At 54.1% G+C, this 17,214-nt stretch overlaps 1 protein-coding gene across 1 annotated transcript; it reads right to left on the bottom strand.

The window, feature by feature from the left end:
* Window positions 1-2,484: 2,484 nt before the first annotated feature.
* DHX58 (DExH-box helicase 58) lies at window positions 2,485-12,737 on the bottom strand. Its single transcript, XM_029074499.2, has 13 exons — window positions 12,609-12,737; window positions 12,217-12,385; window positions 9,752-9,953; window positions 9,433-9,623; window positions 9,081-9,197; window positions 7,658-7,784; window positions 6,619-6,810; window positions 5,178-5,437; window positions 4,736-4,885; window positions 4,470-4,631; window positions 3,764-3,954; window positions 3,498-3,594; window positions 2,485-2,741 (listed from the first exon to the last, which is right to left on the bottom strand). Exons 1-13 carry the CDS (start codon window positions 12,638-12,640, stop codon window positions 2,568-2,570), a joined length of 2,064 nt encoding a protein of 687 aa, XP_028930332.1. The 5' UTR covers window positions 12,641-12,737; the 3' UTR covers window positions 2,485-2,567.
* Between the last annotated feature and the right edge of the window lie 4,477 nt (window positions 12,738-17,214).

The following is a 17,214-nucleotide window of genomic DNA, read 5'->3' on the forward strand; positions in this document are numbered from 1 at the left end:
GGAGGCCCTGATTTTGTGTGTGTGTTTGTGTCTATCGTGTGTGTAGGTGTGTATGTGTATAGTGGGGAGGAGGAGTTGGTTGGAGGGTGGGGAGAGACAGACGAGGTCTTTCACACCTCGGAAGGGAGGGGAGAGCATGGCATAATGGAAAGAACCCGGGCCTGGGAGTCAGAAGGTCACGATTTCTATTCCCGGCTCCGCCACTTGTCTGCCGTGTGTCCTCGGTCAAGTCACTTAGTTTTTCTGGGCCTCAGTTCTCTCATCTGTAAAATGAGGGCTAAGACTCTGAGCCCTATGTAAGGCAGGCACTGTGTCCATCCGCTTATCTTGTATCTACCCCAGCGCTTAATAATAATGTTGGTATTTGCTAAGCGCTTACTATGTGCAAAGCACTGTTCTAAGCATTGGGAGGATAGAAGGTGATCAGGTTGTCCCTCATGGGGCTCACAGGCTTCATCCCCATTTTCCAGATGAGGTAACTGAGGCCCAGAGAAGTGGAAGGGTTCTTTCCACTGAGCCACGCTGCTTCCCCCCAATACCATTATTAATATTAGCGGTATTAATAATTATCCGCTACGTCCAGCAGCCGTCCCTGTCCCCCTAACACTAAACCCTTCCCATCCTGCGGCCTCCCCGTCGCCCCTTCTCTCTCACCCCCCAACGACCACCCTCTCCCGGTCCTGAAACAGATAGGGCTGCAGAGTGAGAGGCGAAGTGGTGGCCCGATGTCCCCCCCACCCCGGGGAAGGTTTCAGGGACAGTGGCCCCCGTCCCCGAGCCTGGCCCGAGGGAACAGACACCCAGACAGACAGTCGGATCCTTGGGGGATGGGGCTGGAGGGCTTCCCTGAAGAGGGGTCCACGAGGCAAAGACATCACTGAGCCCCAAGTGGGTTTTCAAGCAGACCTTCATTGACCCTCGGCTCTAGAAAGTTTGGAGGAAAGTTTGACCCTTTTCTGGAAATTGCCCCGACGTGGGGCGGGAGTCCGTCCGTCGGTCCGTCCCCCTGGGTTCCCGACGTTGGCTGCGGGGGATGGGGGGCGGGATGGGGAGGGGGGCGGCCCCGCTCCGGAAATAGCGCTTCCCCTTGGAACCGACCTAGTTCGGGTTTCTAGGTTAGAACTCCCCCCGCCCACCCGCGCTCCGTCCCACCGGAGGGCAAACCAGGGGACGGGGGGGGGGGGGGGGGGCGGGGGGAGGGAAACGGGGGCGGGGGGAACAGGATCCAGACCCCGGAGTTCTGGTCCCCAGCACAGGGTGGGATGAGGGTGAAGGTTTGGGGCAAGGAGTGGGGTGGAGAGGGAAGGGCTGGTTGTGGGCTGGGGCCGGAGGCTAGGCTAGACGCTCTGGACGGACCGAGCAGAGCCGCCCCACTCACGGGGTGAGGAAGGGAGGAAGAGAGGGAGGGATGGAAGGAAAGAGGAAGAGAGGGAAGGAAGAGGGAGGGAGGGATGGAAGGAAGGAAAGAGGAAGGGAGGGAGAGAGGGAAGGAGGGAAAGAGGAAGCGAGGGAAGGAGGGCAAGAGGAAGGAAGGGAATGGAGAGGGAGGGAAGGATGAAGGGAAGGGGAGGGAGGGGGTACGGAAGGAAAGAGGAAGGGAGAGGGAGGGAAGCAGGAAAGGGAGGGAAGGATGGAGGGAAAGAGGAAGGGAAGGAGGAAGGAGGGAGGGGTACGGAAGGAAAGAGGAAGGGAGGCGGAGGGAAGCAGGAAGGGGAGGGAAAGATGGAAGGAAAGAGGAAGAGAGGGAAGGAGGGAAGGGGAAGGAAGGGAAGAGGAGAGGGAAAGAGGAAGGGAGGGAAGGAGGAATGGGAGAGGGAGGAAAGAAGGAAGGGAAGGGAGGAATGGAAGGAAAGAGGAAGGGAGGGAAGGAGGAATGGGAGAGGGAGGAAAGAAGGAAGGGAAGGGAGGAATGGAAGGAAAGAGGAAGGGAGGGAATGGAGAGGGAGGGAAGGAGGAAGGTAAGGGGGAGGGAGGAAGGGAGAGGGAGGGAAGGATGGAAGGAAAGAGGAAGGGAGGGAAAGGGAGGAAGGGAAGAGGGAAGGAGAGCGGCAGCGAGCAGGGCAGGGCGGGTCGGAGCGGGGTCGCTCTCTAGCGGCCTCCGGCGGGGCTGCATCGGCGCGGCCGCCGCCCACCCCCCGCAACCCCCCGGTAGGGACAGCGCGGACCCTCGGGCTCGGCCTCCCGGGCTGCGGGGGCTGGCCCGACCTCCCGCCGGGGACCCTGGAGTCGTGGCACCTGCTGATCCCCAGGCCTTCCGGCTCCAGCGGGGCTTAGCCCATACAGCCCGGGCCTGGGAGGCAGAAGGACCTGAGTTCTAATTCCGGCTCCGCCGGGCAAGTCCCTTGCCTTCCCTGGGCCTCAATCACCTCATCTGGAAAATGGGGATAAGAGCGTGAACCCCTCGCGGGACGGGGACTGTGTCCGACCCGATTAACTTGTACCTAGGACGGTGCTCGGCACATAGTCGGGGCTCAACAAATAGCATAATCATCATCATCGTTATTATTATCCCCGGTCCGTCCCTCCGGCGGGGCCGCGCCACCCGACCGGAGCTCAGGCGGCGGCCGCTAGCCGTCGTGCTGGTTCGTGAGGTGCTGGATGTAGTCGAAGTCGTCCACGGCAAAGGGTACCCGGCTCCACTGTTTGATCGGGAAGCGGCCGGCCGGGGTCTCCAAGACGAAGTTCTTGATGCTCAGGGCAGGCAGCTTCACTGACTTATAGATCATCTCCATCCCCCAGAGCTAATAATAACAAGAAGAAGAAGAAGAATTATTATAATTGTGGTATTTGTTAGGCACTACGTTCCAGGCATTGTACAAAGCGCTGGGGTGGATACAAGCAAATGGGGTCGAACACAGTCCCACGTGGGGCTCACGGTCTCGATCCCCATTTTCCAGGTGAGCTAACAGAGGCTCAGAGAAATGAAGTGACTTGCTCAGGGTCACACAGCAGACAAGTGGCAGAGCCAGGATTAGAACCCATGACCTTCTGACTCCTAGGCCCGAAGGGGAGGCAAAGGGCGATGTCAGAGCCCGAGACTGGAAGCTCCTTGAGGGCGGGGATCGTGTCTACCAACTGTGTCATACAGGGCTTTACCCAGTGCCTAGTACTGTGCTCTGCTCACAGTGAGTGCTCAAAACACCACTCCCCGCGCGGCCTGGGCCCCCGGCTAGACTGAAGCTCGTTGTGGGCAGGGAATGTGTCTGTTTATTCATTCATTTATTCAATTCAATCGTATTTAATGAATGCTTACTGTGTGCAGATCACTGTACTAAGCGCTTGGAAAGTACAATTCGGCAACAGATAGAGACAATCCCTGCCCAACAACGGACTCACAGTCTAGAAACAGCTTATTGTTACATTGTACTCTCCCAAGCGCTTAGTACAGTGCTCTGCATAAGGTAAGCACTCAATAAATGTGGTTGAATGAATTCTAGCCCTCTTCCCGCTCACCCCCACGACCCCCGCTGTCGGGCCGAGGCTCTCGGGTCACCCACCTGTCCACAGGCCTTGCAGCTGATAGCGCCCCCGGGAATCCAGTCCCTGAAGACCCGGTCGATGGTCACGGATCGGGGGGAGGCGTGGTACAGTAGTCTTGGAGGGGGAGGGGGAGAGAGTGGGGTGGGCACAGGCGGGCCTCTCGACCGGACACCCCTCCCCCCGAATCTTCAGTTCCACCCAGCTCCCACGCCTGGCCGGGACCCGGGGGGAGGGTGTGATCGGGTACCCCTCAGCACCCACGCCCACCCCTCCGTGGGCTGACCGGAATCCAGGGTTGACGTTGACACGGTGGGTGCCCTCCAGCAGACGCAGGTCCGAGCCTTTGGCCACGGGGCACGTGCAGTTGATACAGTGCAGGCGCACGGTGCTGGGCCGGAACTGATTCCTCTGTGCCTCCTTCTTGGTGGCCTGGGCCTGGCGCTGCTCCACCGCCTCCCGCTGCAACTTTAGGATCTGGCGGGGGACCAGGTTGGAGGGATCAGCATGGTGTTAAGCACTTGTTAAGCACTTACTATGGGCCAGGCACTGTACTAAGTGCTGGGGATAGAGCATGGGCCTGGGAGGCAGAGGGTAGCGGATTCTAGTTCCCGCTCCACCACTTGTCTGCTGCGTGATCTTGGGCAAGCCACTTTGCTTCTCTGGGCCTCAGTTCCCTCATCCGTCAAATGGGGATCGAGACTGTGAGCCCCACAGGGGACAGGGACTGTGTCCAACCTGTCTGCTTAGTGCTTAGTACAGTGCCTGACACATAGTAAGTGCTTAACAAATACTATTCTTCTTCTTATTATTATTATCAGGCCTGGAAGGGGCTGGGAGGTATGGGGGGCTGCGCCAAAGCATCTCATTTTCATCTCATAATAATAATAATAATAATGATGGTATTTGTTAAGAGCTTACTATGTGCAGAGCACCGTTCTAAGCGCTGGGGTAGATACAGGGTAATATCCTCAGGCCCCTCCTCCATTGACCTGGGCCCTGTAGATGTCCTCCGGCATGGCCTGCACTTCGGCCACGGCTTCCTCCATCAACGTCTCCAACGCCTCGTTGACCTCCTCCCGCCGCACCTCCCGGCTGCCCTCGTTGGCCACAAAAGAGTAGAGGCTGTTTTCGGCCCGCGCTCGGCCCCGCGCCTGGAGACACCGGAGGAGCGGGGTGGAGGCGGGTGGTGATTAGGGGGCGGGCGTCCCCCGGGGTGGAGGTGAGGACGACGTAGGGGGTGGGGGTCGGGGGTTACCTGGACCATAGCGATCTCGTTGGTCAGCAGGCCGTAGCGCACCACCATGTTGCACTGAGGAATGTCCAGTCCCTCCTCAGCCACGCTGGTGGACAGTAGCAGGTTCAGCGTCCCCGCCCGGAACTGCTGAATCACAGTCATCTGGCACTTCTGGAGTCAAAAGGTGGGGATGCGGGGCAGGAGGCCAATCATCACTCTCCCCTGCCTTCCCCACCCCACTCCCTGGGCCCCCTCAAGATCTCTACCCCCTAGTCATTCAGTTCATTCAATCCTATTTATGGAGTGCTTACAGTGTGCAGAACACTGTACTGAGCACTTGGGAGAGTACAATAAAACAATAAACAGTCACATCCCCTGCTCCCAACGAGCTTACAGTCTAGAGGGAGGCCGGTCCCCTGCCCCGGACCCCCACTTCCACCCCATCCTGCCCCGCTGGACTCACCTGAGTCATGGGCCTGGTCTGACTCCCCTGCCCTGCGCCGGTGAGCACCGCTGCCTGGATGCCCAGGGCCTGCAGGCTGGGCTGGGCCAGGAGCCAGTGCAGCAGGGCGTGGGCGCTCTGGCGCGTGCGGGTGAAGATGATCCCACGTGTGGAGGTGTCAGACCCCTCAAACTGCTCCCGGAGCACCTCCTCCAGCACTTTCAGCTTCGGATTTTCATAGCGGACATCCTGGGCCAGCCGGGCCAGTTCACCTTTGTGCTCTGCCAGGGGAAGGCGAGTTGGTCCAAGGAGCGAGGAGTAATAATAATAATAGTAATGTTGGTATTTGTTAAGTGCTTACATGTGCAGCACTGTTCTAAGTGCTGGGGTAGACACAAGGGAATCAGGTTGTCCCACGTGGGGCTCACAGTCTTAATCTCTATTTTACAGATGAGGTAACTGAGGCACAGAGAAGTTAAGTGACTTGCCCACACTCACACAGCTGACAAGTGGTGGAGCTGGGATTTGAACCCATGACCTCTGACTCCAAAGCCCATGCTCTTTCCACTGAGCCACGCTGGCCCTTACTATGTGCCAAGGACCATTCTAGGCGCTGGGGTAGATACAAGTCCATCAGATTGGATGCAGTTCCTGTCCCAAATGGGGCTCACAGTCTAAGTAGGAGGAAGTAGGATTGAATCCCCATTTTACAGAAGAGATAACTGAGACACAGAGAAGTTAAGTGAGAAGTTGAGAAGCAGTGTGGCTTCGTGGAAAGAGCGCGGGCTTGGGAATCAGAGATTTTGGGTTGTAATTCCAGTTCTGCCACATGTCTGCAGTGTGACCTGGGGCACGCCACTTAACTTCTCTGTGCCTCAGTTCCCTCATCTGTAAAATGGGGATGAAGACGGTGAGCCCCACGTGGGACAACCTGATTACCTTGTATCCCCCCCAACGCTTAGAACAGTTCTTGGCACATAGTAAGCGCTTAACAAATACCATCATCATCATCTGTAAAATGGGGATTGAGAATATGAGCCCCATGTGGGACAACCTGATTACCTAGTATCTACCTCAGCGCTTAGAACAGTGCTTGGCAAATAGTAAGCACTTAACAAATACCACAAATAATTAATTGACTTGGCCAAGGTTTCACAGCAGATGAGGGATTAGAACCCAGGTCCTCTGACTCCCAGACCCGTGCTCTTTCCATTATGCCACGCTGCCCCTCTGAAGAGTAGGGGGGCACATGCCTGCACCCCCTAGTTATCATAGAGAGGGCAGCGAGTTGATTGGCACAAGGGGCAGGAGCAGGGAGGGCACACATTAGCTCCCTCGTGCTCCATCAGGGACGGAGAGTTGGCACGGGGGCAGCAGGATGGAAAAGGCTTGGGAGGCCTAGGGCTTCCTGAATCTCCCCCACTGGCCTCCCCAGCCCCACCCCACCCCGGTGCCAGCTCACCATCAAACAGTGCCAGCAGCCAGCTCTTGGAAGGCAGCACCAGGCCTTTGGTACCACGCTCCATCTTGTAGAAGTCGGTCAGGGTCTCAAGGGCGTCGACCATGCGGACGGCACCGTGTACAAGGAGGGCGTCGTGATAGCGGCGCAGGTGCAGGGCACAGACCCGCCGGTGAGGGCAGAACTCCTTGGCTCCTGCGGGGTGGCCGGGGAGGGGGTCAACATGGCCCGTGCCTCCCCCTGGTGTCTGCACCCCCGGGGGTTCCCTCGCCCGGGACTTGAAGGGTCCCCTCCTGTCACGCCGACCTCGGTCTTTGAGGTTTCTTCCTCTCCCGCCCCCCGAAATCTCCCCATCCTCATTTCAATCAATCAATCAATCAGGGGTACTTGTTGAGCACATACTACGTGCTGAGCACTGTTCTAAGTGCTTGGAAGAGTAGAAGAGAATAAGCTGACTTGTTCCCTTTCCCATGAGCTCCAGAGACGGTTGCCTCGCTGTCTGCTCTGATCCCCAGCCCCCAGACCCAACTCACACACACCCCCAGCAGTGTCCTCCCAGCTGACCACCACCCACAGCCTCCCACTGACTGGGCCTGAATGACCCCCATCTGTGTTCTCTGCTTTTCCACTCCCTTCCTCCTTCCTTCCAATGGCTGTAGAGATCCCACCTCCTCTAGGAAACCTTTCCAGATTAACTAAACCTGGTTGGCCTAATGATTCCAGGCCTGAAATCTGTCCCTGCAGCCATTCGGCGTGAATATGTCTGCTCACGGGTATCTGCAATGGACTCTGCTGGAGCGAAGGGGGTGCATCCTTCTGTGTGTGTGTGTATATTCATTCATTCAATCGTCTTTTTTGAGCATTACTGGGTGCAAAGCACTGTACTAAGCCCTTGAGCATGTGTGTGTGTGTGTGAGTAAAATCTGCATTCCCCCAACAGACTGGCAGCCTATCGAAGCAAGGACTCTATCTCCACCCGCCTCTGATCTTTCCTTAGGCCTGGCTGTGCCTGGACAATCCGGCAACTGGCTGGTGGTGTCACCTTGTTTGCTGAGCTCGGTGACTTGCTGCTCGTACGCCTGGGTCCCGTAGTCCCGGGACAGCCCGGACTCCCCCAGGAACTCATGGATCCGGTCCATTAGCTGCTTCAGGAGGTCCCCAAATGGGTCCTGAGGTGGGTAGGGGAGGAGAGACACGGTCACGGTCACGGTCGACTCTCCTGGGCCTGCCCCCTCCCCCTTCCCTGCCACATCTCCTGCAGGCATGAACCCCCAGCCCGGGCTGTAGCCCAAGGACAGGGGACGTGAAAGAGGTCTGGGTCCTGGGAATGGTATCGAAGAGTCAGGGGCAGCCCCTCCCTGGGAGGGGAGAGAGACAAATGTCTCTGACTCTACACTGTGTCTGCCCCTGCATCCATCTTTCCATCGCTATCTCTGATTTACCATCAGTCTCTGTGCCTGTTTATCTCCATCTGCTTCAGTCTTTACCCCGGTGTGTCTCTCCATCTGTCTCTGTTCCTGTCTCTCCATCTTCCTCTGTCTCTACACCAGGATCTCTGCCTGTGTCTCTCCATCTGTTTCCATCTCTACACCTGTATGCCTCTGCACTTGTGTCTCTCCATCTTTCTCTGTCCCCACACCTGTCTCTCTTTCTGTTTCTGCATCAATCTGTCAATCATATTTGCTGAGCGCTTACTGCACACGGTGCACCTTACTAAGCGCTTGGGAGAGTAAAATGTAGCAATATAACAGACACATTCCCTGCCCATAACAATCTTATAGTCTGTACCTGTGTCTCTGCCTTTATGAGACCTCCATCTGTTTCTATCTCTACATCTGCATGGTGTATCTCACCATCTGCCTCTGCATCTCATCTGTTTCTATGCATCTTTCCATCTTTTTGGGTCTACACCTGGGTGTCTCTTCATCTGTGTCTCTCCCTGTGCCTGTGTCTCTCTCCCTCTCTGCATCCGTGTAGTATCTCTCCATCCATTGAGAAATGGCATGGTGTAGTAAGAAGCAGCATGGTGTAGTGAAGAGAGCAAGGGCCTGGGAATCAGAAAGTCATGGGTTCTAATCCCGACTCCACCACTTATCTGCTGTGTGACCTTGGGCAAGTCACTTCTCTGTGCCACAGTTCGCTCATCTGTAAAATGGGGACTAAGATTGTGAACCCCATTTGGGACAGGGACTGTATCCAACTCATTTTGCTTGTATCCACCCCAGTGCTTAGTACAGTGCCCGACACATAGTAAGCGTTTAACAAATACCATAATCATTATTATTATTATTATCTATCTCTATCTTTGCTCCTGTGTGTCTCTCCATCTGCATCCGTTTTTGCGAAGCCCCTGCTGCTTGGGTGCTGCAGCATAACGCCAATCTTGTCCTGTGGCTGGCTGAGGTGAGCTTTTGGGATCATGTATGGCGGGGGGTCATGCCCCTCCCCTGCTCCCAGCCCCTTACCTTGTCCCTCTTCTGGCACACATCATAGCGCTTTTGCGGCTGTGGGCTCCAGGTTTCCAGCTGCAGCTGGTGCTCCCGCGGTGACAGGATCCTCCATGTGTCCAAGTTGGCGCACAGCTGCCCAGGACGGTGGGGGTGGAGAGAGGGCGCTGAGCTGAGCCATGGCCCGGGCATCCCAGCCGGACACTGGGGCCAGGGAGAAGTACAGGCCCAAGGGGCAGAGACACGAGCCGGGGCCTGGGGGCACTGGATTGGGAGAGGCTGGGTTCCCAGATCGTGCCCAGGGGCGTGCCCGCGGGAAGAAGGAGAAGTGCCCAGGGGAGGGGAAGGGAGGCCTGGGACCAGAACGGACCTGCAGAACGTGCTCCTTGGCCTTGGCAAGAGTGGATGCACCTCCTGTGCCCGGCGAGGCCGTCAGCCCCAAGATTTGGGGCAGGGGGGTTTCCCCTCGCAGCTTGTGTTCCAGGAAGCGACCCAGGATGGCGTTGTAGACGGTGCCCTTGTGGGTGTGGTGGCATTCATCCACCACCAGCAGGGAGAAGTCTGCCCAGTGGGGAGAGTGGGGGGAATCATTGTCCAGTTCTTCCCAGGCCCCCTTTGGGACTGGCTACCCAGCTCCTCTCCGCCCCATCCCCCAGCCCTGCCCAATCAGTGTCTGGTCCCTCTCTCACCCTGCAGATCCACGTGCCCGTCTTCCTCGGTGCTGCCCAGCGCGTTGTGCAGCAGCTCAGCGGTGCAGATGATCAGATCGTGGGTCCGGGCCACGAAGCCGAAGCCCGGGCCCTGCCCGCTGTTCCCGCTCAGCCCTGACACCGTCCACCGCGGGTTCAGGAAGCGGCTGAACTCCTGGCTGTGCTGGCTGACCAACGGCACCTAAAGAGGGCAGTGGTATTGACCGAGTCCTCACTAGGTGCAGGGCACTGTACTGAGCGCTCGGGGAAGTCCAGAAGAAGCAAAAGAGCACCTTTCCTAACCACAAGAAGCTTATACCCTAAAGGGGAAGACAGACACAAATACTTCCAAGTAATCAGAATAAATAATTGATTACACATGTATAATATCCTGAGGGAGGGATAGAAACAGATCAAAGTGTGAATTGGTGGGAGTTCCTCTTGGAAGGTTTGTTGGAGGAGGAGAGATTTGGGGAGAGAAGGAAAGTGGCCTACTGGAAAGGGCATGGTCCTGGGAGTAAGAGGACCAGGGTTCTAATCCCTGTCCGGCCACTTGCTTGCTGTGTGACTCAGGTAAAATCACTGAACTTCCCTGTGCCTCAGTTTCCTCATCTGTAAAATGGGGATTAAGTACCTGTTCTCCCTTTTATATAGACTCTGAACCCCACGTGGGACAGGGACTCTGTCTGAATTAACTTGTCCCTACCTCAGGGTTTAGAAAGGTGCTTCACACTTAGTAAGTGCTTAGCAAATAACATACACAAACACACACACACAAGCTGTGATCTGGCAGAATTGCAGGAGGATGGAGGTGGCATTCCAGGTTGGGGGAACAACAAGAGCCAGAGGGCGGAGGGGAGGACAGTCCAGAGGGAAGAACAGTTAGGGGGCTTGGGATGAAGAAGCCAGTGATAAGGGGCTCCTGCTGGATGTAATCAATGAATCCATAGCATCTACTGAACACTTAGTGTGTGCACACCACTGCATTAGATGCTTGGGAGAATATAATACAGTCGGTAGACATGATCTCTGCCCACAAGGAATCTAGAGGGGGTGGCTTTAACATAAAATACAGCATAGAAAGATATGTACGATCTCAGGGAATGTATCTACCAGCTCTGTTACATTGTACTCTCCCAAGGGCTCCGCAAAACACAGTAGAAGCAGTGTGGCCTTATGGATAGAGCATGGGCCTGGGAGTCAGAAGGATCTGTGTTCTAATCCCGGGTCTGCCACATGTCTGCTGTGTGACCTTGGGCAAATCACTTCTCTGGGACTCAGTAGTCTCATCTGTAAAATGGAGATTAAGACTGTGAGCCTCATGTGGGACAACGAGCGGGTCCAACCCGATTAACTTGTATCTACCCCAGTATTTAGAATAGTGCTTGGCACATAGTAAGCGCTTAACAAGCACCATAATAATAATAATTATTATTATATTAAGCACTCAATAAATATGAATGACTGATTCCTTTGGGGCTGGGGTGACTATCAAGAGCTTAAAGGGCACGGATCCAAGCCCAAGGGTGATTCATTCATTCAATCATATTTATTGAGCACTTACTGTGGGCAAAGCACTGTACTAAACGCTTGGAATGTACAATTCTGCAATAGATAGAGACAATCTCTGCCCAACAAGGGGCTCACAGTCTATGCAGAATGGGGGAAATGAGGGCTTAATCAGGGAAGACCTGAGGGAAGCAGTGGAGGGTCGTCGAGGGAGGGAGCTCAGCGCACAGTAAGTGCTCAATAAATACCATTGCAATTATTGTATCTGTTAAGTGCTTACCATGTGCCAGACACTGTACTAAGCGCTGGGATGGATTCAAGCAAATTGGGTTGGACACAGTCCCTGTCCCATGTGGGGCTCACGGTCTCGATCTCCATTTTAGAGACGAGGTAACAGAGTCACAGAGAAGTGAAGCGACTTGCCTCAGGTCACACAGTGGACAAGTGGCGGCTAGGGGATCAGAACCCATGACCTTCTGACTCCCAGGCCCGTGCTCTATCCACTACGCCATGCGCAGGCCCATCTCTCAACGGCGAGGCAAGTACGAGAACCGATCGATCGATTGACCAATCATGAGATGCATGATCATGATCATGAGAAGCAGCGTGGCTCAGTGGAAAGAGCCCGGGCTTGGGAGTCAGAGGTCACGGGTTCTAATCCCGCCTCCGCCGCTTGTCGGCTGGGTGACCTGGGGCAAGCCGCTTCACTGCTCTGTGCCTCAGTGACCTCATCTGTAAAATGGGGATGAAGACTGGGAGCCCTACGTGGGACCACCTGATTACCTTGTATCTCCCCCGGCGCTTAGAACGGTGCGTGGCACATAGTAAGCGCTTAACGAATACCAACATTATTATTATTATTGATCGAGTGCGCGCTGCAAGGAGATGATCCGTTAGGCGGCGGGTGGGCAGGGGGATGGGGTTCAGGATCCGGGGATAGGGGTGGGGGGGGTCACCTTATTGACCAGCACGGCCACCTTGCCCCGGTCCCGAGTGTCCAGGTGGTGCTTGCTGACATAGGCAGCGGCGCGGGTCTTTCCAGAGCCCGTGGGCATCCAGATGATCACGTTGTGTCCTGCCATCGCCGGCCGCACCACTTCCCGCTGGTAGGGTCGCAGCTCCATTCTGGGGGGGGGGACGGGGGCACTCAGTCCGGAATCCCAGGACCCCCATCACCCCCTCACCCATCCAGGACAACCCCAGCCCCCTCTCCCGCCCCCCTAACCTGTGTGACCCCGCACACCCCTGGTCCAGCTCCCAACTCCCAAGCCACCTGACCCCTTCCTCCAAATCCAGCCCCCTCCCCTACAAAGCTGAGCTTCGGTTGGAAGGGGTCGAAGCTGCTTACCCGGACGGGTCCTTCCCCTCGGGGGTCTCCATCCTGGCTCTCAGAGGGTCTCCCCGGCCCGGACCGCACTATCAGCCTCGGGGACCTCGGGAGACTGGGGAAGGCCCGGCTACTCGCCCCTCCTCGGTCGCAGGAAACGAAACTAGAATCCGAAAGTGGGCGGGGGCAGAGGGAAAGACCGAGGGCGGAGGCTCCCCGGAGGCCGGTCCTCTCATTCATTCAATCGTATTTATTGAGCGCTTACTAATAATAACAATAATAATGTGTTGGTATTTGTTAAGCGCTTGCTATGTGCAGAGCACTGTTCTAAGCGCTGGGGTAGATACAGGGTCATCAGGTTGTCCCACGTGAGGCTCACAGTCTTAATCCCCATTTGACAGATGAGGTAACTGAGGCACAGAGAAGTGAAGTGACTTACCCACAGTCACACAGCTGACAAGTGGCGGAGTCGGGATTCGAACCCATGACCTCTGACTTCCAAGCCCGGGCTCTTTCCACTGAGCCATGCTGCAGAGCGCTTTACTCGGCGCTTGGGAAAGCGCCATACCACAGTAACCAGTGACATTTGCTGCCCACAACGAGTTTACAGCCTAGAGGTGGGGAAGACAAACCTCGATACAAATAAATGACAGATATGGACAACGTAATAATAATAAAAATGGTATCCGTTAAGCGCTTACTAGGTGCCGAGCACTGTTCTAAGCGCTGGGTTAGATACAAGGTAATCAGGTCGTCCCACGTGGGGCTCACAGTCTTAATCCCCATTTTACAGATGAGGGAACTGAGGCTCAGAGAAGTTAAGGGACTTTCCCAAGGTCACACAACAGAATAGCGGAGTCGGCATTAGAACCCACATCCCCTGACTCCCAAGCTCGTGCTCTTTCCACTAAGCCACGCTGCTTCTCTAGTGCTTTGGGGCTGGGAGCGGGGAAGAGCAAAGGATGGGCAGGCTTGTATCTGTTGTTACACTGTACTCTCCCGACTCTGCCCCGTCTCAGCTGTGTGACTGTGGGCAAGTCACTTCACTTCTCTGTGCCTCAGTTCCCTCATCTGTAAAATGGGGACGAAGACTGTGATCCTCACGTGGAACAACCTCATTCCCCTGTATCTACCCCAGCGCTTAGAACAGTGCTCTGCACAAAGTAAGCGCTTAACAAATACCAACATTATTATTATTATTATTATTAAAGTGCCTTGCACACAGTAAGTGCTCAATAAATATTATTGAATGAATTAATAAATAAAAGGACAGATATGTACATAAGTGCTTTTGGGCTGGGAGGAGGAAGGGCAAAGAGAGCAGGTCAGGACAACACCGAAGGTAATGGGAGATGAGAGGTGGGACTTAGTCTGGGAAGGCCTCTTGGAGGAGATGTGCCTTCAATAAGGCTTTTTTTTTTGATTGGGGCGGGGAAGAGTCATTGTCTGTTAGATTGGAAGAGGGAGGGTGTTCCCGGCCAGAGGTAGGACGTGGGCCAGGGGTCGGTGGCGAGACAGGCGAGACGGAGGCACACTGAGAAGGTTAGCGCTAGAGCGGCCAACTGGGTGGACTGGTTTGTAGATCTTGCCGGGGGGCCAGGGGTGGCTGGGGGCTCCCACCCAGGGAAAATCGACTAGGAGGGGAGAAGCGGACATCTCGGCCCCCTGCTACTCTTCGTCACTGTCTGTGAGTCTGTCCGGCTTTCGGTCCACCGGCCTCCCTCCGCCTCGCTCAGCCCCGGCAGGGACAGGAGAGCAGGTGGTCATTCTTTGACCCCATGAGCCTGCAGCCCCCACTCTCATGGAAGATGGGCCAGAAGCCCCTGAGGGTGAGTGGGGCAAGGACAGCTGAGTCCTCCCCCTGCTTTGAAGCTAATGGATGCTGAGCGCTTAGTTCATTCATTCATTCATCATATTTATTGAGTGCGTATTGAGTGCAGAGAACTGTACTAAGCGCTTGGGAGAATACAACAATACAACATTCCCTGCCCACAACAAGTTTACAGTCTAGAGACAACGAGGCTGCACACGCAGTAAGCGCTCAAGCAATACCAGTGATGGATTGACTGGTGGAAGGAGATGGGGGCGGGAGCTTTGGGTTTCCAAGGAGTAAGGATTTGTCTGCAGGGTGGAAGGCGGCCGAGAGGTCAAGGAAGGTGAAGGCAGAGTAGAATCCCATCCCCATCCTCACCCCCGCCCCCCCAGCCTCGTGTCCAGAACCGCAGAAGGACACAAAGACGCAGAGGCAGAAAGCTTGACTTTAGATCGTGGTTTCCTGGTTTTCCCCCTACCTCTCTCATTACTCCTTTTCCATCTCGTCTGCCAGCTCCTCTTCCACTTCCACCCTCTGCTCTGTGTCCTCGCCCTTTATCACTCTAAATTCACTCTCCCCTTCTCACATAGTTCAGCTACCACCCAAAGCTTCCTCTCTAGCCTCACATACTGCTACTTACTACTACTATTAATTATGAATATGGACTTTATTAAGCATTTACTCTTTGTCAAACACTGTGCTAAGCACTGGAATAATCAGATCAGACAATAATCGGATCAGACACGTGCCCTGACCCACATGGTGCTCACAGTCTGAGGAGGAGGGAAAACAAGATTTTAATTCCCCATTTTACAAATGAGGAAACGAAAGGCACAGAGAGGTTAAATACTGTATCTGAAGATTCAAGGCAGTGAAATCCACCATTCTGCATTCCCTCTTGCCTCTGGGACCTCTCCATTTGTCCGCCCCATCCACATTTCAAACTAAACATATCCAAAGCTGAACTTCTCATCTCCCCTCCTAACCCATTCCCTGCTCCCTATTTTCCCATCTCAGCTGAGATTGCCCCCACTCTCCCTCACAAGCTGGGCGCCATCCTTAACTCCTTTTGGCCCTCATATCCAAATCAATTTTTAATTCTTGCAGATTCTTCCTAAGATCTCCTTGGACCCACCTCCCTCCTCTACACTTCAATAGTTCTCATCCCAGTCCAAGGTCTGGACCACAGATTACTGTATCAGCTGTCTTGCTAATGATAATTTAATAATGGCACTTGTTAAGCGCTTACTTTGTGCCAAGCACTGCTCTAAGCACCGGGGTAGACAAAAGTCGATCAGGTCGGACACAGTCCCTGTCCCATAAGGGGCTCACACTTAATCACCATTTTATAGATGAGGCAACTGAGGCACAGAGAAGTGAAGAGACTTACCCAAGATCACACAGCAGACTGCGTGATTAGATTCCACGTCCTTCTGACTCCTAGGCCCATGTTCTATCCACTAGGCCATAGATTGCAGCATGGTCTCCCTGGATCTAGCCTTTCCCCACTTAACTCCATGCTACTATTCAGATCCCATTCCTTGTGTATATGTGATCAATCAATTGTACATTCAGTTACTTTTTTGGCTCTTTGTCAATATTTGTGTCTGGCTCCCCCATTAGAGCACAAACTCCCCGTGGTTGGGAATGTGGTCACTTCCTTATGTTCTGTATATACCCTGACTACTACTTTCCTGAAATACAGCAGGGCACACATTTCTCCATTCTTCACCATCCTCCAATTGTTACCCATCCCCAAGGAACTGCTAGGGTAGGTACAGAAGCAGTGTGGCTTAGTGGATAGAGCATGGGCCTGGGAGTCAGAAGGACCCGGGTTCTAGTCCTGGCTCTGCCACCCCTCTGCTATGTGATCTCGGGCAAATCACTTCACTTCACTGGGCCTCAATTACCTCACCTGTAAAATGGGGATTACGAGTGTGAGCCCCATTTGGGACAGGGACTGTGACCAAATTGATTATTTTATATCGACCCCAGAACTTAAAAACACTGCTTGACACACAGGAAGTGCATAATAAGCACTATTATTATTATTGGCTTCGCCCCTGTCCTTGCTTGTATAATTTAATCCTATCCCCAGCATATGCATATATGGATGCATTTTTCCATTAATTCAGTTGCTTCATCCTGAGGCTTATATAGCTTCCTCTTTTATACTTGTTCTTCCTCCAGCTTTTAGGGGTTTTGCTTTTGTTTTTCAATGGCATTTGTTAGGCACTTTCTATGTGCCAAACACTGTACTACAAGTGCTAGGGTAGATACAGTTAATCAGGTTGGACACAGTCTATGCCCCATAAGGGGCTCATTTTTAATCCCCATTTTACTATGCTTCTTTTCTTTAGTGTAATTAATTTCCATGTGCTTCATTAAATTGTGGATAATTAAACGGCCTAGTGGATAGAGCACGGACCTAGGAGTCAAAAGGTCACGGGCTCTAATCCCAGCTCCTCCAATTGTCTGCTGTGTGACCTTGGGTGAGTCACTTAACTTCTCTGTGCCTCTGTTCCCTCATCTGTAAAATAGGGATTAAGAATGTGAGCTTTATGTGGGACTGTATCCAACCTAATTATCTTGTATCTAACCCAGCGCTTAGAACAGGGCCTGGCACATAGTAAATGCCCAACAAATACCATTGTTATTATTAATAGCACTAGTATCTCCTAAGCGGCTATGTACTAAGCCCTTGGGAAAGTATTTATTTCCATAGCTGTAATTTATTTATATTAACGTCTTTGTCCCCCTCTCGACTGTAAACTTGTTGTAGGCAGGGAGTGTGTCTATTTATTGTTACATTGT

This window comes from Ornithorhynchus anatinus, chromosome 11 (genome assembly GCF_004115215.2).
Source record: "Ornithorhynchus anatinus isolate Pmale09 chromosome 11, mOrnAna1.pri.v4, whole genome shotgun sequence".
Classification (NCBI taxonomy): domain Eukaryota; kingdom Metazoa; phylum Chordata; class Mammalia; order Monotremata; family Ornithorhynchidae; genus Ornithorhynchus; species Ornithorhynchus anatinus.

What these genes read in the sequence shown, in the direction of transcription:
- DHX58 (XM_029074499.2), bottom strand. Translation starts at nt 12,640, where the DNA reads ATGGAGACCCCCGAGGGGAAGGACCCGTCCGG. An exon ending in CACCGAGCTCAGCAAACAAG is followed by an intron (nt 6,811 to 7,657) that starts GTGACACCACCA and finishes GCCACCCCGCAG; the next exon opens with GAGCCAAGGAGTTCTGCCCT. An exon ending in AACGTCAACCCTGGATTCCG is followed by an intron (nt 3,595 to 3,763) that starts GTCAGCCCACGG and finishes TCCCCCTCCAAG; the next exon opens with ACTACTGTACCACGCCTCCC.